The 20,661-nt window shown below is 40.4% G+C and overlaps 1 protein-coding gene across 4 annotated transcripts in view; it reads right to left on the minus strand.

Moving 5' to 3' along the window:
* Positions 1 to 20,661, minus strand: part of NR3C2 (nuclear receptor subfamily 3 group C member 2) — a 328,743-nt gene that overhangs the window by 58,815 nt on the left and 249,267 nt on the right. For all 4 annotated transcript variants that reach the window (XM_064585141.1, XM_054508712.2, XM_054508711.2 and 1 more), the window contains 2 exons: positions 11,158 to 11,508; positions 9,723 to 9,867 (listed from right to left, as the gene is read on the minus strand). In XM_064585141.1, coding sequence (XP_064441211.1) covers positions 9,723 to 9,867; positions 11,158 to 11,508 — 496 coding nt within the window. The remainder of the gene's footprint in view (positions 1 to 9,722; positions 9,868 to 11,157; positions 11,509 to 20,661) is intronic.

Genomic DNA, 20,661 nt, shown 5'->3' on the forward strand with positions numbered 1-20,661 from the left:
GCCAAGTGCCAATATGTAAAAAGCATTTTGCTAAATATTAAGGAACATTTTTTTTCCAGTATGCTTCCTGTGCTCTAGAAGTTTATAGTTTAGCTGGAGGGAAAACATATATAAAACACAAAAAACAGCAAATAATTGACATAGAAAAAACTAATATAGAAAAAAGAGTTTTTGGGGCAAAAGTCCCTCTTGATTTTGAAGATAACAGAAGTCACCAGAGAGGAGGTGTCCTTTGGGTTGGGTGAGGGAGGGAAAAGGAAAATGTTAGGAGCAAAGGCACAGCAGTGGAAAGACAGGACTAAGGGAAGAGAAAGGTTAATTTGGCTTGCACAGAGTTTATGCAGAGAAGCAGCTCAAAATAATGCTGAAAATAGCATTTTAAAATTAATTAGTTTATCAAGCACTTACTAATGCCAGACAGTATTCTAGGTGCTGGGTGTGCAAAGATAAACCAGACAGGCCAGGTTCCTGCCCTCTCTGAGCCTACGTTATGGCAGCAGAAGACCTACTACCAAGAAAATAAACATGTGATATAACGGGAAGGGACTGAGCAGATGGGTCTCTCTAGATCTGGTGGTCAGGCTTCTGAATAAGGAATATTTCCAGCTGAGACAGAAGGTAAGAAAGGACCATCCTCCTGCAACAAATAGCAGGTGGAAAGGGTCTGAGCTGAGATCCTTCAAGGTACCACAGGGAGGTCAATGTGGCTAACCAAGGGTGCTAGTACATCTTCTGAGAGAATCCAGACTGCACCTTATTATTTTAAATACCACTTTTTCGTGGTTGTACACAAGGATGATGGTATGTTCCCTGAGCTACAGTCCTGGGAGACACAGCAGGTGGGATTTCTTCACCTTGCTGCCTCCACTTCTTCTGCTATCCCACCCACCCACCACCGGAGTGTGAACTCCATCTTCTCCCTTTTGTATTCCCAGTGCCTGGAACAGTGCCTGGTATATTGAAGTTGCTCAAGAAATATTTGTTGAATGAATGGACTGAATAAATATCACTTATCTCCTTCTCCCAAGAACAGTCCAAAAGGAGAAGGCAGAGTTTGGTGAAAAAGAAGATGGGTCAAGGCATGAATTAGAAGGTCTACCTACAGTTCTAGTCTTTTTTTTTTATTACTATGTTATGTTAATCACCATACATTACATCATTAGTTTTTGATGTAGTGTTCCATGGTTCATTGTTGGCGTATAACACCCAGTGCTCCATGCAGAATGTGCCCTCTTTAATACCCATCACCAGGCTAACCCATTCCCCCATTCCCCTCCCCTCTAGAACCCTCAGTTTGTTTCTCAGAGTCCACAGTCTCTCATGGTAAGTCTCCCCCTCCGATTTCCCCCCCTTCATTCTTCCCTTCCTGCTATCTTCTTCTTCTTTTTTTTTTTTAACATATAATGTATTATTTGTTTCAGAGGTACACGTCTGTGATTCAACAGTCTTAATACTCCTCTCTTCAGTGTTCTTGCCTTTCTCAGGTAAGGGCACTCCCTGACCCCTGCATGCTCATTTCAAGAACTTTCCTTAATGTGAGCAGTAACCCAGAAGCAGCATCCACAGCCAAGTTACCCATTTATTTAAGAACTTTCTTCCTCTCAACCCTTTGGCTAGGAATGTCTAGAAGTAACTTTTTGCTCTGACTCTACTTATCACCATGCTAGTTGATTAAGGGGAAGAAATACTGTTTTCAAAGAATGGGAGAAAAAAGAAGGGAAGAAATACCTCTTGTTTGGAGTTCTGCCCCTACTTTTCCTCTGCTTCCATATATGATTGAATGCTTATTTCTCATTTATAGCTTATAAAATCTCCTCAGGTTTCACTGTACCTTCACCTACAGTTCCCTCTGCCTGGTCTCCTTCAGGTGGCAAGATATCTTCCACACCCTGTCTTTGTGCAACAGAAAAAAAAATCCCATTCTGCAATGTTTCTGCCACTTGCAGGCAAGGATTGATCATTTTCTGATTTGGGACATTGTTTTTCTTTATTCAGGAGTGTCAATCTTGATAGTTTACAGGGCCGGGCATGAGTGAAGAGGGCCAGATGCAAAGAGCGGCCAGCGAAGGGCAACACATGCACCCTCTAAAGGGGGAGCTGGGGCTCCTGTCCAACACTCAGAATGGCCACACCATTCTGTTGAGACTTTGGCTCTCTAGCTAGCAGAACAGGACCTTGTTTCCATAGGGTCCAATGGAAAGAGTAGGCACAGAAGGGGGACTTTTTGTTCTTTCAGTTTATCTCTTCATACTGACCCAGAAGAAAAAAACAGAGGAAATCTCAGAAGACAGGAGGTAGGGGTGGTGTGTGTGTGTGTGTGTGTGTGTGTGTAAGACACAGAGAGAGAGACAGAAAGAGAAGGAAAGGGAGGAAGGAAGGAGAGGGAGCAGAAGGAGGAGGAGGGAAGGGAGCAGGGAAGGGTGGAGGTCAGATATTGGACACTACACAGAACGGTGTCCCAGTGAGCACAGGGGAAGTAAGAGATCCTGTTTGAAAGCCACAGAAAGGGAAGAGAAGAGGGGAAGAGCCGTTGGGGATAGAGGAGGAAAAGTAAATGAAGCCAGTAAAGGGGAAGGTGACCCAGGCTCATCCTACTTCCGTGGCTCCTCTCATCAGAACTCCTGTCCCCCACCCATCACTGGCTCTTACCCTGCTGGAGCGACGATCCAGGCACAGAAGTCACCTCAGGAATACCAACCATGCTGCCCTGGGAGGGGTGGGTGAGGCCAGCCGTGTCCCAAATCCATGCACTCCTGGCCTTCATGGCGACACCCTGATCCCAGCCAGAACAACAGTGACACGGCCTTGGAATACACAGCCTGAGTATGAGCCAGGCCTACTAGAGCTTTTGGACCTTGGGTGCAGAGGATCCTTAGGAGCACTGTGACCCAGGGAGGGCCCCTCACTAAAGACGACTGGACAATGGCAGCACGGTGGTCCCCCACTGGGGACACAACAGGGACAGGCAGCACTCCATGAAACAGGGAATGACTGATACGGAGTCTGGTGCTGCCATCACACAGCCAATGGCAGGGGGAGGTCACTATGGAGCTGAGGTTGACGAGTCCGAGTCCGAGGCAGACACACTCAGAGTGCTCCCTCAGAGGGGCTCCGAAAGTGGCACCGAGGCTTAGACTCTTGCTCCTACCATCTCTGAACCAGAAAAATAATTAAATAAAATAAAGGTTCAGGAACCACAAATGATCTTCAGTGAAAGATCATTCAAAAACCATTTTTTGTTGGGCTACCAACCACTTGAGACAATATAAACATGCTTTTAAATGTACTTTTAATTCTAAAATACTGGCCAAGACTTAAAAAAGAGTGGTGACACTGAACCTGCCTTTCAGAAATTAAAAAAAAAAAAATTGGAAGAAATTTCATTACAGGCTTAAATGGGAGTTTTAATATGTGTACTGAATTGATAAGAAATTTGAATACTTGCAGCCATCTGTAGCAATATATGATAAGCTGTTTCAAGGTACAATTGAATAATTAATCATTTAATACATATTTGAAAAGTTTCACATTTATAATAAGAAAAGTTCTATGCTAATTTAAAGTATTAACTCATATCTTCACCCCAATGTTTAATAAAAAAAGATGGGAAAGAATGTTTTCCTTAATTATTCTCTGCTCCCCACCTTTCCTCCAACTCCAATAAAGCCAGTACACAGCCTTAAGGATAAGATCTTTGGGAACTTTCAGATCTGTTTCACAGGAGAAGGCAAACACAAAGGATCAACTATTAAAGTTTTGTTCACGGTTTTAAATACAGCAAAGCTTCTGGCATGAAAACTGCATCCCCTATTACACTTCTTTATCATAAATGTCATCCTCATAATCAGCAATGATAACTTAGAAAGCATCTTCTAGACTAATTAACAGACTGTTTGGTTCATTTGTTCAATAATTCACTTATTCGGCAAATATTTACAGAGTTCCTACTTTGTCCTGGATACCATGCCAGGTGCTGGAAATTAAAAACTGATGACAGGGCGCCTGGTTGGCTCAGTTGGTCAAGCGACTGCCTTTGGCTCAGGTCATGATCCTGGAGTCCCGGGATCGAGTCCCACATCGGGCTCCCTGCTCGGCGGGGAGTCTGCTTCTCCCTCTGACCCTCCCCCCTCTCATGCTCTATCTCATTCTCTCTCTCAAATAAATAAATAAAATCTTAAAAAAAAAAAAAAAAACTGATGATGACAGAGCTTGTGATTTCAATGAGGAGGTCCCAGGGAAACAAAGTAGGGCTATGGACACCTAAGAGCGAGCTGCCGATGCAGGTTTGAGGTGGCCTGAGCCAGGGGAGGGTGAGCGGGAGAGCAAGGGAGGATCCCATGACAGCTGATCTCCCCTCAGCTGAACGGCGTATGTTCCTTCCTTCATTTGCTGGAAGGGTATGCAAGTAGAGGTACTGGCTGAGGGAAAGTATAGGGACATGCTCAGCAGGTAAGAATGTGCAAGGTGCTGGCCAGCAAGCGGGGAGGCGTGCTTCCAGCTTTCGGTTCACCGCTCACTGGGCTCACACGGCGTTTAATGCTGGTAGCCACAATTTCTTTCTGGAAGCACTCTCTTTCCTTAGGATCTGTGACCTGCACTCCCCTGTCTTGTGTCCTTCTTTTTTTTTTTTTTTTTATTTATTTGAGACAGAGAGAACGAGAGAGAGAGAGCACATGAGAGGGGGGAGGGTCAGAGGGAGAAGCAGACTCCCTGCTGAGCAGGGAGCCCGATGCGGGACTCGATCCAGGGACTCCAGGATCATGACCTGAGCCGAAGGCAGTCGCTTAACCAACTGAGCCACCCAGGCGCCCCGTGTCTTGTGTCCTTTAACTACCACCTCTAAAATGAGCTCAACATTGGTATCTTCAGCTGGGACCTCTCTCTAAGCTTCGGGTGTGTATAAAAACTGCTTATTTAATATCTTTCCTTGAATAATATTTGAAAGGCAATTCAATCTTAGGTTTAAAACTGGCTTCACACTCTCCCTTCTTCTTCCCTTCCAAACTCTGGTCCTTTACCCTTGCTCCCTTTTCCTGGGCAGTGACACCAAATCTGACCTGGCACTTAAGGCAGAGGCCTGGAAGTCATCCTAGACACCCATTTCTTCTTCCCCTCCATTCTCTACTTGAATCTGACCACCAGCAATTCCTGTCCATTTTGCCTTTCAACATCTTTACATTTCTCTCTGTGTCCCATCACTACATAACTCTGCACGGAGTTCCTTCCTGCCGCTGGGCACCGTTCAGAACATTGACAACAGTTAGCAAATACTCCTTCAATAAATGCAGGATGAAGCATGCATATGCATTCAGACTCTAGTTGCAGGCCATCCTAACTTAATAGTTTCTCTAAAAAAAATAGAGGGTTGGGCGCCTGGGTGGCTCAGATGGTTAAGCGTCTGCCTTCGGCTCAGGTCATGATCTCAGGGTCCTGGGATTGAGTCCCGCATCGGGTTCCCTGCTCGGTGCAGAGCCTGCTTCTCCCTCTCCCTCTGCCACTCCCTCTGCTTGTGCTCTTCTGTCTATCTCTCTGTCAAATAAATAAATAAAATCTTTAAAAAAAAAATAGAGGGTTTATGATAGCACCCTGTGATAGAGCTACTGATCAAGCTCTTTTTGTTGGTGTGATTTGATCAAAAGGCTTTATGTCATTTCTAAATGTTTTCTGGAAGTAGGTTCCCCCCTTTTTCAATTCTGAAAAACACAGCCCTGCACTATTCTAGTTTCTAGTTGAGAGAAACCTACAGAACTCTAGGGTGGGGTTAAGGTCAAAGTTTTAAGAAGAGAGATAAAATTTTCATTCTAATAATTATATAATATCATAGCATTTAACTATTTAAAACATTAGAAAGCCATTTTTGTGTTTCCATTTCATCTCTATTAGTATTTTTTACAACAGGCAAATGTTGTACACAAAGTGTATATGGCCTTTTTTATTTTTGGTTTCTTATTTATTTCCCAAACCTTTCAATTACATTAATTTAGACTTCAAATATAAGTTGCTTTCCCCTAAATCTCGTTTGTTAAAAAGGATTCTTACAATTTTTTACCTTTTTCGGAACCTATATACTTGGATATGTGCATACAATTAAAAACTAAGAGTATACCAAAAGCCTAGGCAACAAAAGAAAAAAATAACCTGCACTTTATTAAAATTAAAACCTGTAATTTTAAACGCCTCAAGGGATACTATCAAGAGTGAAAAAACAACCGACAGAATGGGAAAAATATACAAATCACATCTCTGATAAGGGGTTAATATCCAGAGTATATGAAGAACTCCTGCAACTCAAGAACAAAAAGACAAACAATCCAATTAAAAATGATCAAAGGACTTGAACAGACATTTCTCCAAAGAAGATCTACAAATGGCCAATAAGCTCACGAACAGAGGCCCAAAATCATTAGTCATTAGGGAAATGCAAATCAAAACCACAATGAGAAAGGACTTCACAACTCCTAAGAGATAAGTCAGAGAAAGACAAATGCTGTATGATATCACTCATATGTGGAATCTAAAGAAGGCTAACTTGCAAAAACAGAGTATAATAGTGGTTACTGGGAGGTGAAAGGACGGGGGAAGGAGAGATGTTGTTTTAAGGGTACAAACTAGCAACTAGTAGACAAGTTGTGCAGACTTAATGTACAGTATAGTGAATGTATAAACTATTATAATCATCAACCTTGCTAATGGACTAGATCTTAATTATTACTCTTACCAAAAGAAAGGAATGACAATTATGGGACTTGACAGAAGTGCTAAGCATCTACTACAATGGCAATCATATTACAATATATAAATGTCTCAAATCAACATGTATACCTTAAATTTACACGATATTATATATCAAATATATTTCAAAACAAAACAAAAAAATCCCATCCCCAAACATTTTATACCTACTAGGAAAGCTATTAAAAAAAAAAACCCTAGGGGGCGCCTGGGTGGCTCAGTTGGTTAAACATCCAACTCTTGATTTTGGCTCAGGTCAAGATCTCAGGGTGCTGGGCTGGAGCCCAGTGTCTGGCTCTGTGCTCAGCGGGGAGTCCGCTTGAGATTCTCCCTCTTCCTCTCCCTCTGCCCCTCCCCCATCTCTCTCCCTCCCTCTCTCTCAAATAAATAAATAAATCTAAAAAAAAAAAGCCCCAAACAGAAAATAAGTATTAGCAAGGATGTGGTGAAATTGGAACTCTTGTAACTATTGTCACATTGCTGGTGGGAATACATAAAATAGTACAACTGCTGTGGAAAACAGTGTGGTGGTTCCTCAAAAGTTTAATGTAGAATTATAATATGCTCCTAGATATATACCAAAAGAGAAATGAAAGCAGGGACTCAAACAGGTACTAACATACAAATGTTTACAGCAATGTTATTTACAATAGCCAGAGGTGTAAACAACCCAAGTGTCTACTGACAGATGAACGAGTAAACAAAATATGGTCAATGCTCTTTACTTGGTAAAAATAAATAAGGTAGTTATATTTTATAAAGTTGTAGCAAACACTGAATCAGTGAATAATGAACTGTTCCTCCTAAGGGAAATACAGGGTTAGGTTCTTAAGATCCACTGGTCACTTTTATCAACTGATCTATACATAATCCTGTTTTATGTGTATTTCTGTTTAAGGGCACCTTATTAATAAATATATAGCTGATACATTAGCATTGAACTTACAGCCAACAGCACTATAACTCATGCCTGAAAGAAGCTCATCTAAGACCTATGTCTTTCCCCCTAAGGCAATCAGACTTCTTGCTTTAGGAACACTACATAGCACTTCAGCACTCTGCTTAGAGGTCATTTTAAACGGTGAAATCACCAAAAAAAGCATAAAAATGCAAAAAACGTGGTACTAAATAGACCATGAAAAGGCCACTTGTTCACACTATGAGAGCCGAAACAAAAAGGCAGAGAGTCTCAGCTGAAATGTACACATTGGGTGATGCAAATTTATTGCTGCTCTGGGCGTATCTGCGAAAGACTGTGGAAGTGTTGTGAGTCTTGACTCTGAGGTTACAAATAAATGTAGCCAGAAGTCAATTCACAAACACAGAATCTGCAAACAATGAGAATCAATCCTATGTACATACATTGGAGTATCATTCAGCCATAACATGAAATTCTGATACATGGTACAATAAGGATGAGCCTTGAAAACCTTAGCTTCAGTGAAATAAGCCAGACATGGAAGGATACATATCGTATGACTCTGCTTGTATGAATTACCTAGAATAGGCAAAATGAACTAGAGTTATCAGGTGTTTGGGGGAGGGGAGACTGTGGAGTTCTTGTTTAAGGGCTTCAAAGTTTTTGTCTGGACAATGAAGTCCTGGAGACGGGGGGTGGGGATGGTTGTACGGCAATGTGAATGTAATTAATGCCACGGAACTATACACTTACAAATGGCTCAAATGGAAAATTTTTATATGTATTTTATGGGAAAAAATTAATAGATGTACTCAAGAAGACTGAATGGATCATTTAAATCTCCTGTTAAAATCAAATGGAAACATGCTAGAGTAGAGATTCTTGTTTACCCACACTTTTAAAACAAGGAACATGTTTTCCTTTTGGTTTATAGACCATATTTGAAAACAGGCTTACTATTTAATAATATCAGCTGACTAATGAGGAAAACAAGTAAATGAAAATGCGCATGTCAGTTGTTTGGCCTCACTTCATGCTTTTGGTGAAAAATTATGCAGTAGAATTATTCTTTCTGACTAATCGCCAAAAGAAGGGTCACCCTGAGAACCAACAGCTGATATTCCTAATTTACACTGGAATAAAATGGTCTTTGTGACCTACCATATTGGGGTGACTGGACTTCATAGGGAAATTGCTATGGTACCATTTAGGTATCTTGGCACTATGTGTCCACTTCTCATCTTTTGCATTGCTTTTCTTTATCACCGATCTGTTTCTTATCTGCTTCCTTCCTTACTGAAAACCCCTATTTTCATATCTAGAGAGAACCATCTGTTAGAATATGGCTGTGGCTACTGTCATAATTCAAAAGTTCCTTTTTTATATTAGGTGTTTCTTGACCCAACAATGACAAAGAAGCACTGCCGGAAATAAACATACACGAAATGTGCTAATGTAGAATGCAAAAAGTGTAAACTTAACGTAGGAAGGAATTCATGGCCAAAGAAATCTTACAATTCTTCTGATCTTTTAAAATGCATCATAAAACTAAAGATGTTTCACTACCACATTTTGGCTTTTTTTATGATTGCAAAGAAGGGTAATTTTGAGTGTCATGAAAACACACTGAGCAGCTGTATACTGTTAACCATAGAACCACTATATGAATGCGTGCAAAAACTGGCACTTCATACATTCACATTTCCTAGAAATTAGATAGTCTTCTCAACTGGAGGAGATACCAAAAGAGACTGTTTTCTATTAATGGTGGCTTTGTACCAGTCAAGTTTCTAGAGCCAACTGGATCATCTTTCTTTTGGGACAATTCCCACATACTATTATATGAGAACTATATATACTGATTTATATATACTCAGACATGTGCATGGTAATTCTGCAAAAAGTAATTTTTAAATTCTTAAATGATAGGATTTTTTCCTTTTAAAAATGCTAGCTAGTGTCAGTGGATTCTTTCACAAATATACATATGATTTATGTTTAGAAATCATAAAAAAAGCATAACAAATAACTCTGCAGTTTATTTTATGAAGGCTAATTAATAGGTACTTACTCATTAAAGACTAGGTCTGGCGCAAAATAGAGAAATTGGCTGTTTGTATGTTTGTACGATCTCCAGCTCAAGGCAAATGATGATAGACACATCCAAGAATACTGGATTAGGGTAATTTGGTCCTCAAGAGGCAAGTTTCTAAATCCTGAAGAACAGAACAATTAATCACAGAAATACACTTAGCATTTAAGTACATTCCAGGAAGAAGCTTCTTAAGGCAACCCCAAACAGTCACCTGTCTCTAACAGACTCAAATTAGTTCAACAGTCATTTAAGGAGCACCTACCGTGGGCATGGCCCTGTTCAACGTTACATTCTAAATTCACCCCAAATTTTCAATGAGGGTGAACTGCCAGGACAAATAAAACCAGGGAGTTCAGGCAGTTTCATTGTGGATAACGGTCTAAAACCATTGGTTAGACTGCAAGAATTTATATTAACCTGTAAAACTTGCTTCATTCTACTCACAGTAACATTAAAATAAGGAATATTTTAGTAATTAACTGTCAACTCCTGCATTTCTGCTATCATGGTGGAAGATTTTAATTTTCGTGAATTTGGGGTGGTTGAAAAAATATCATTCCTTGTTTCCTTTCTTCTGGGGGTAATACTGGACTCCAACAAAGTTGTGAAGTAGAATGAGGATCCTTGGTACCTGTCCTGCCCTCTCCCACAGTCTTCCCATCTGGGCCTAAGTTAGCCCTTCTTTTATTCCTTTTCTCATCCCCTGTATTCCCAGGGGCATCATGGTATTCTTCCATTTGTAGAGTTTCACCTGGGCAAGCTCCTCTTCAAAGAAACAACTATCGGAGCTTTCCCCAATCTTTTCTCTTAGGGCCCTGGCTGACCACAGATAATCCAAGAAACTGCTTTGATTAATGAACTGGGACAATGGGATAGCCAGTCTAAGTGATTTTTCTGTAGATTAATAGGGGCCTTATTAATAAAATTCTAGAGCACAAAAAATGACTAGAGTAGGAATGTCAAGGACAATTTAAAGGGTGCTGGAGGTAAGATGATATTTTCAGAAAGAATAGTCTTTCAGGGTCTCATACAACTTACTTGACAGGTCTTAGTTTTCTTGTCTGTGCTTAGATTGGCCCTGGTTACAAGCTGCTGATAAAGGGCTCACCTTGTGCTCTCATAACAGAATGTATTTTACCTTATAAATATTTTGGGTCTGAAATGTCCCCTTTCAATCATCAACACAAGAAATGTATATTAATAATAGAACCCGCAGCCCGAACATCTCAGGAGAAATGAGCACATGAACAGAGTTTCCTTACACACTCGATTAATTTGATATTGTTGAAACAAATCTGGTATGAGGATTTAACGGGAAGCTAACTCCAACTGCACTGCTGGAGATGGTGAAATCTGCTGCCCTGACCTCTCTAGTTCAGGATGCAGACCGTGACAGGAGAGGCGGTCCTACCTGGAAGTACCTTTGCCCACTTCACGACTTGGATCATCTGTTTGCCTGCTAAGCGGTTTAGAGTCGAGAGTAGGTTTTCGGCTGTGTCTGGTTTTGAGTTGTCGTAGCCTGCATACACAATCTCAGGCTCGATGTTTTCAAGGATCATAACAGGGGAAGGTGTGAGTGCTCGTGAGATTGTGGAGAGCTGAGGAACCAGCGCTGTGTTGACTGAGGGCTCTTTGGCGGGAGCGATGTACGTCGTCCCTTCCTCGGGGCTCTGGGGGGGCGGGGGTGGGGGCGGGGGTTGCTGCTGCTGTGACTGTTCCTCGTGAATACCTTTTAACTTGCCCAACTTCTTTGACTTTCGAGCTGTAAAACATTATAAACAATAAGGGTAAATTTAGATTATGTTTGGGATACATTACATGAGGTAAGTTACAATTAAACACTGACTGAAACGGATTACTTTTCTTTGAAAGATGTCTTGCTATACTAACAGAAACAGTCCCTTTTCAGTATTTCTCTAATACCAGGCACAGTCCTGTTTCATATCAATTAACCAGTTTAACGATTTTATGAGTAGGTACTATTAAGATTCTTATTTTATAATGAGGAAACAGACCAGAGGGTTAAGAAATCTGTCTACGATCACACAGCTAACACATGAGAGAGATGGGAGTTCAGAGGAAGGAAAAATTACTTCGTATGCTAATAAGTTACATATGCCTCAGTTAAATCTTACAGAAGCCAGTAATTCCTGGTATTATCCACCAACAAGTCGCCAAAAGTGCCAGAATGGGTCTTATTATTCTAGTGCTGTCTCTGCTTCCTCGAATTAGCTCTCCCTGGACCCTTTACTAGTTCTTCTTGGTGCTTCTCTACCACTTACTCTTCCTGTTCTGGTCCATGTGCTGGTCCACTGCTGGCTTATGCACAGTTATTTGGCGTAAATGCTGCTAGCCCTTAGCTATACTGCGAACCGCCGAAACACAAAGATTGGGTGTCCCTCCTTGTTTACAGCCCCTCTGGCACCTTGGTACATGCTATATCTGGAGACAGTGATTTGTAGATGTCCACTGAATTAATGGGAGAGCAATCAACCCCAAAGCAAGGCAACAAAAGGGAATAAATTAAATATCTAGATGATTTCAAATTAGAGAGCTAACTACTACACGTACAGGAATTAATGCTAACAAAAAAATCAGGTTTAAGTTACACCAATACGCATAAAAAATCTTTAAAAATCTGCCTCACTCTATTTTTTTAATATAAACAATTCACATATCATATAATCTAGAACTAAAAAAATATAATAATACTATAATGGAATCCCACTTTAGATTTTTAGGAGAACATATTATGTACGAGTGACCTTATGTTCTGATTTGCCCAGAACAGTCCTGGTTTATGCTGGTTGTCCCAGCATGATTACCAGTAGCACTCTGTTTACTCTTAGAAGTGCCACATTTTGGACAATAAATATAATGTGGTCATTTTAATGAAAACCAAAGGGTCAGTATTAAGTTTAATAACAACTGTTTTTCTTTCTCATTTCCTTTAAGGGCCCTTAAAATAGACAATGAGAAATGAAAGACTGGGGAGGTGGAAGGGAGACTGGAAGGCAGATGGGAGGGCTGAGGGGTGGACAGCAGGTGCATGGGGTAGATGGAGAGATGGGCAGATAACTGGGAAGATGGATGGATGACTGAATGGATAAAAAGGAAAGAAAGCTTAGAAATGCCAAACTGAACTTCGAGCTATGGTGATAACTTGTTTGCAAATGCAAGGTTTCCAATTTTACTGAAGACTTTATTTCAAAATTCTTGAAGGACCAGCCACCTACTACTTAGTTCTAAGATGTAAGGGATTTGTAGAATACAAATTTAATGTAGAGTAGAAATATGCCACACTAATTAACTTGATTTTAAAAAACAACCATTCATGATTACAACTGTGGCCACTAATATTTACCACATTCATCACAGAAGCACTTACCAATTTAGATACAAGACAAGGCACTAGCCAACAACAGATCTCTTTGCCACACAACCATTAAACATTGGAACTGGGCTTAAAAGATATAATTCCTATCTTTAAGGAGTTTAAAATTAGCAGAACAATTTAAAAAGTCATTTCAAAACATTTCATTTCTTTATAGAGTACCTCCTTCAATAAAAGATTTGTGGCAGAAAAATCTGATTTTTCGGAACTGTTTCAATGAAAAGCAAATGTATCATATTCACATATGCTAATAGGAAGCTGCGAACGAGTCCTGCCCAAGAGTGCCGAGCTTACAGTGGGGAACTCAGATGATTCTGAGGAATGGATGAGTGAGACACCACCAAGAAAAGAAATCAGCCAGGTGCCTCTCAATAGCCTACGGTGATTACTTGGGGAATCAGATACTTGGAACTGCCTGTGTCACATGAACTTTTCTCTAAGCCTCAACTGATTCATCTGAAAAATGGAGTTGATGAGGCTTCCCTCTCCTAGCTCGTAGAGGGCTAACTGGGTAAGAAAAGTAAAAACACACTGGAAATTATTACTAACGTCTGAAATAATATTTCAATGGTACTTCCATTCTTTCCATAATTTTGAAATTATTTAAAATATTCCAGTTCGTTAAAATGTCCTCATTTGTTGTAGGACTACATCTGATGATAACCATAATTTGATTGACTAGAAACAGCCAAGGGTTATATTTTCAACTTTTATTAAAAGTGATATTTGCTTGCAAATTAATTATAGAACTCCTATTTGTTTTAGGCCTTAGGTCTATAATGCTGTGTTTATTCTCCTGGCTGATTTAAGGTCAATGCCATGAAATATCACGAAGAAGAGAGCTTAACGCTTTCTCTAGCACTTATCCACAAGGCTATGTCCTGCAGCCTGTAACCTAGTGAGCAGATTATCAACATTCTGCTTAGTATTTCAGGTACATTTAACTTTACCCTGTGATTTTGTGGATGTATGTGGGACACACTTGACATCGAGTAATAAATACTCTGTAAAATAGCTCAGAGTAATATTTTCAGTGTGCAGATTCTGCAGCCACATGTATTCATCTAATATCTTTTCTAAAAGCATGGGGAGTTACATAATTAATTACACTTTTATTACTCAAAGTAGTCTTTCTAAAACGCTCGAAAATTTTATGCTGCTCTTCTAATACACACTATATTCTAAAATGAAAGCTCCTGAAAGTTGGTAATAGTGTCTCATGTGTTCCTATAACATCCTTTCCATGGTGTTTATGGGTACTCAATATATGTTGAATTTATTTCAAATTCAAATTTTAATAAACTTGAATAAATTATTATACTCTAGTGATGGAGTTACGCTATGCGGCTTCCCTTCTAATCCTTTTCTCTTTACCTAATTAGCGTCATTTTTATACTTTAAGATTAGCACAAGCTTCAAGTCCAAGTGTATAATTAAGATGTTTGCTAATTACACAGGAACATCTTTTGCCAAAGATCCTTAATAAGCATGTTTATCCAAAGCATCAGTGAACAAAAATTTGGGGTCTTAACACTGCCTACCAACCACCTTACTAAATTAACATGGAGTTAATGGGCTTGGGAACGCATGCTCCCAGGTGGCCAGAGCCACACTTCATTTCTTAAGTGCCAGCGACAGCTGTGGGTGGGTGTGTGCACATGCAAGGGGGGGGAGGGGGTGCATTAATGTGACTGCAAACATGTCCCAGTCCCACTTAAACCTAAAGGAGTTTCCCTTGTTCTACCTGGATGTTACAGTAACTAGTATGTGCTTACTGGCTGCCCTCAGCTGCCAAGTCCTTAATTACTAACAGCATCTTGGCAGCCACTTTTTCCTGGCACTGCTGGGAGACAGAACTCTATAGATTCTCCATGAACTGCTCCCCCAGGAGCTGTGCAATGGGGAGGCCCTGCTTCCCATCCTGACCAATATGCAGAAGCAAGCAGGGAGCATCTGGCTGGACCTTCTAAAAAGTGTGAAAAATTCCCAGTGAGCTCTCACGATTTCACAAAGGCCTTAAATGTAGTATGGCAAGACTTCCTTTTTGGTTTACTCTCTGAGGCTGATAGGACCTGTAAGATACCTTTTTGACAAACTACTGGTTGGGTAGAACGATGGCTGGCTAGGAATTCTATCATTCTTGCATCTCATAGTAAAATGAAGGGGTAAACTAGGTTCTCATAGTACTTTCATCGTGATCTTTCTCAAGTATGTTCAGTTAAAGATATTTTAGTCCTAGAAATGGGTAATTAGGACAGCTTTTCTTCTTCTTCTTCTGGAGTTAGAATAAAGACTGGTATGGGATTTTTTTCAATCACAGTGTTTCACTGGAAAAATTTAAAGTGAGAATTCTGTCATTTAATTTAATTTAATTTTATTTAAGATTTTATTTATTTGACAGAGAGAGACACAGCGAGAGAGGGAACACAAGCAGGGGGAGTGGGAGAGGGAGAAGCAGGCTTCCCGCAGAGCAGGGAGCCCGATGCAGGGGCTCGATCCCAGGACTCTGGGACCATGACCTGAGCCGAAGGCGGCCGCTTAACCGACTGAGCCACCCAGGCGCCCCGAGTTCTGTCATTTTGGAGACGCTCCATGCCATGTCTTGAAATTTAGGTCTCAGCAGTAAATATTAGAGAAGATATACTCAGGTTATATGTAAACATGTGTTTTCTGTTCACAGGCCAAATATAATTTCTGGATTGAACCCACAGGACAATAACAGCACCCACCTCATCATCCCTCTTTTAACAGACCATTTCTCCTGCCACCCTTGCCCTGCTCATGTTTTCCTCTCCTCCTCATCCTCTTTATTTGCATAACTGCTTTTTGCCTTTCTTTTGCCAGAAATGGCATACTCAGAGAGCTGGGGGGGAAAACCAAGTATTTCTGTGTCGTAAAACCAAAGCAAGGAATGTCATCTTTCTACAGGTTTAATTGGTTTCACAGCAAAACCTCTCCCATTGGTACTAACAGGAAAAAGAGCAGCTATTGTTCACAAGACAATACACACCCCTGGAACTGGGGTAAGCATCCAAGGCCACCCTGCTTCATGAATGAACGAGTAGATTCTCAACTGATAATAAAAAAGTGGCATTTCAATTGTTTATAAATACTCCTTGAGTGGTTAAAGAACTTGAAAACAGGGTGTTTTAAAAAGTATCTCTAAACATTCTCACAGTAATGTACATAATTTAATAAATTAACAGGCATCATTGATGTTAGTAACACAGAAAATATGCCAAGGCAAACTCAAACCCAACTTCTGACCACTTTAAAAGACATTCCACACATACACACAACACACAACACACACACACAACACACACACACAATGGTAACTGTATGAGGTGATGGATATAGTAGCTTGTGGTAATCATTACACAGGTTTATTTATATCACAGTACCACACAGTACACATTAAATACATGTAATCTTTTATTTGTTAATCATAACTTCAATAAACCTGGGGGAAAAGATGTTCCAAATTAGTGGATATCCATATATTATATTTTAATGTGTGTACAAATATCCATAGATATCTTCACATCTATAATAAATATAATTTTGTTGCTATTGGAGAACATGTTTCTTTACTACTTAGCCAATAACCAGTATCTACCCACTGTGTAGGAGTCTTGGTTCTGGGAGCAGTGCAATGTTGAATAACAGTATCGGAGTCTGGACAAGAGATGAGAATCTTGGGGAAGGAAGTTGGATCCATACATAAGAAAGTAATTAGGTTTGTAAAGCAGGCTATGGTAAGTGTGGGATCAGTGGTACTGACAAGATACTTGGGAGAGTCAGACGATGGGAGGGAGAAGTTGTTTTATCTTTCTATTGGAGGTCACGTTTTCCTGTATCCCTCTGCATTAATTCCCACCATGCTCTGGTTTGCTTCTGGTGTGATTCAGGTTACACTGAAGACCCACGTGAGCCAGGCCACCTTCCTGTGTAGGGATCCACCCAAAGTTAAGCCCCACTGACTTCTCTAAGAGGAGAGTCCCTCACACCAGAAGCCAAATCTCATCAGAGAGACTCAAGGGAATCTGAGGCAGCCAAAATAGGGGGTCTACTAATTTTGCAGAGATAGTAACAAGGTTCTGGAAGATAACCCCCAATGACATATTCTGCTACTTTCCCTGCTGGAGACAGGAGGTTGGAAAGGTGCAACGCAAGCCTCTGCCTACAAGGTACTTCTGGGGCTAGACAGATGATTAATGATTGTTTTTATGGCATTTATATTTTCTGTAGGTATATAAATATTATTTTTTCCTCTTCTATTTAGCAACACTTTTTCCCCTCCCTTTTTTCTTTTAATGCCAGTCAGACTCGGGAATGTGTGTACAAGGAGGCTGTGTATGGAGAGGGTTCCACCTTGGGCCAGAGTTCCAAAGATGACACAGAGGTCTTCCAGGTGTGGCCAGGCTGGGACTCCCTTAAACTAATTTCTTAGTGGGGAAATCGTGATAGTAAAGAGCTGCCATTCACTGAGAATCTGTTAAGTGCTAGGACGGTATCTTGTAAAATATCTCACTGAATCCTCAGAAGTGCCTTGTGAGGCTGGTACTGCTGTCCCCACCATCACAGACGGTACGGTGGTTTGCACAGGGCCACAAGGCACTGACGGGGCTGTGGCAGAGGGGGTGGGTGCTGAGCTGTGGTAATGACAGTGGAAGAACAGAAGAGAGAAGCCCCATTACGTGTGCAGGTGACATCAAATCAAGAAGTCAAAGGGGGGTGAAAAAGGGCCTGGCCCTCCAATGGCATCGACGAGTTCAGCAGGGTTACCGTTAGGTGGCCTCTATTGAAGAGATTAGTCTTTTCAGTAGGGGGCATATTACGACCTGTACCAATACACAGGTATTCTGTCTCCTCATTCCCTGGGCAGAACAGTCAACTTTGGGGTACTTGGGGGCTGCTGCTGCTGTAGCAGGTGTCCCAGGCTTTATGCTTTTGCTCAGGTGAGGGCACCTTCATTCTGATGGAAGGAGGTACCAAAAGATACAGAATTCAAACTGGCTGTATAAAAACTAGTATTCACTGGGGAGGAAGAACTCACTACTACTTTTTTTTTTTTTTTTAAGATTTTACTTATTTATTTGACAGAGAGAGACACAGCGAGAGAGGGAACACAAGGAGGGGGAGTGGGAGAGGGAGAAGTAGGCTTCTCACGGAGCAGGGAGCCTGATGTGGGGCTCGATCCCAGGACCCCCGGATCATGACCTGAGCCGAAGGCAGACGCTTAACGACTGAGCCACCCAGGTGCCCCGAACTCACTACTTCTGATAAAAAATAAAGGTCCTAAGCTCCGTTGCGACTGAGAGTTGAGTTCTTTGGACAAACAGATCTTTGAAATCAGATGAACATTCTTGAAAGAAATACATATTATTTATCTGCTTTGTAAATTTCACATTCTTTAGGAATAACTATGCTATGCTCAAGATCGACAGATCTGTGGACGTAAAACAAAACACAAACAAATTAGCAAAAGGGGAAAAAAAGGAGAGGAAAACCTCCATCTAGCTTTATAATATACTTAAAATAAGAAGAACAGGGTCATGATAGCCATGGCTGCCAAGCAAAAGGCCCCTCCCTCAGTCAAAAAGTTAATTCTTTAACAGCTGCAAGAGTTGCCTTCTTGGCATATGTTTGAGCACAGAATTTATTACATGAAGCATGATCTCATTGGGTATGCAAGGTAAATAGTCTCATTAAGAATGTTTTATGAAGAAACATTACTGCTCTAACAAGGTCAAAGGGTGAGCAAGGTATGAGAAAGAGGCAGAAGGCAGTGACCTGGAAACAGACTACAGTGCCCCGCTTAATTTACTGTGCCTTCCTGCGCCCTCGCGTGATCCTCCTTTGGCTCAGGCCAAAAAGAACTGGTCAGATGCTAGGACACATGCTGGGCAGAAAACCCACAAAAAGGGCCCCGAGGCATACCTCCTCAAACCAGAAAGCCAGCTAAGTGGGATCTACCTTAAGTAGTATTACACACACGCACACATGCACACACACATACATGTTAACTTATTTATATTTATAAATATATAAACAAGTTTACCCAATAGGTACATCAGGTTATTTACCCTAGGTTAATGGCATTTTTCTTTACATTTTCAGCAAAAAATTCTACAAATAAGCTCTAAGAGAACACTGAAAATATAATGCTTTAACATTTGTCTGCACATCACTTTTTAGGCATGTTTCAATTGTCCTGCTTTTCCCTCTTAGCATTTGCTCCTACTTCACTGCAATGGCTTCTTCATCTCAGTCCCTTTCATTGTACCCAGTGACCTTACAACTCGCAAGTACTCCAGAATTCTAATGCAGTGAGGGAAGTTACCTAAATTCAATTTCAGATTTTTTTTAATGACTACTATTTGTGTACCGAAGAAAGAAAAACTATGGAGTGGGATGGAAAAATATGCAGACTAGGAGGATAGTTTTGTCTCCAAGACCAGTTTTCTTTAAAATATTTTAGCCATGGGCGCCTGGGTGGCTCAGTCGGTTAAGCGACTGCCTTAGGCTCAGGTCATGATCCTGGAGTCCCGGGATCGAGTCCCGCATCGGGCTCCCTGCTCAGCAGGGAGTCTGCTTCTCCCTCTGACCCTCCCCCCTCTCATGTGCTCTCTCTCAAATAAATAAATAAAAAAAAATCTTTAAAAAAAAAATAAAATATTTTTTATTTTTTAGCTCAATATTCTTTTTGTAAAATAATTACTTAGAGCCACATCATTATAGTTTTCATTATTTTTAAGGACTATTACTTAACAGCATATTTTATATAAAGTCATCTCAATTTTAATCAAATTATAAGTAGTGCTTTACATCACTTTACATCACTTACATAAAAGTAAACTGACGAGGTTTTAGTTGAGACTACCAATGTTGAGATGATAACTGAGCGATTAAAAATTATTAAAACTTCTTAGCAAGAAAAAGAATTGGTGAACTAGATAACCAAACACAGAATAATAATCTCATGAATTGATATAAACACGTATTTTTCATAATTGGCATAACACAAAACATTCTGCATTTCTGAGCACTATCACTCTAGTATTTTTACATTTAAAAAATGCAAGACAAAGAAGCCAAGCAGAATTTTTAAAAATCTTCATATTAGAAGCTAACACTAATAGAAAAAAAGGATAAGTAAACATGTTAATGAGTTAACAGGATGCCATCAAGTTGGGGGGGGAATTAAATAGGCCTGAGGAAAGAGAAAACAAATGTCAATGTTTGTAGCTTTCATGCATTTTAAATAAATATTACTCTACATTTTATTCCACTGACATTATCAGAATAAGTCTAAATTAAGAATTAATAGTAGCCAATGCTGCATGTACTTGAAAAAAAATTTATTTTTCTAGGCTGGGATCTCTTCAGGATACAGGCTGAATTGGTCTGGAAACTCCCAGATAAAGCGGAGCCAAACCAAATGGCCTTTTTTGAATAAGTGATTCTCTTGCATTTGCTTCTCGTGTTTTCATTCCAGCTTTCCTCTGCACACAGGGT

The sequence above is a fragment of the Mirounga angustirostris genome, unplaced genomic scaffold (assembly GCF_029215605.1).
Source record: "Mirounga angustirostris isolate CCGP_5_RB_7025 unplaced genomic scaffold, mMirAng1.0.hap1 SCAF_2, whole genome shotgun sequence".
Classification (NCBI taxonomy): Eukaryota; Metazoa; Chordata; class Mammalia; order Carnivora; family Phocidae; genus Mirounga; species Mirounga angustirostris.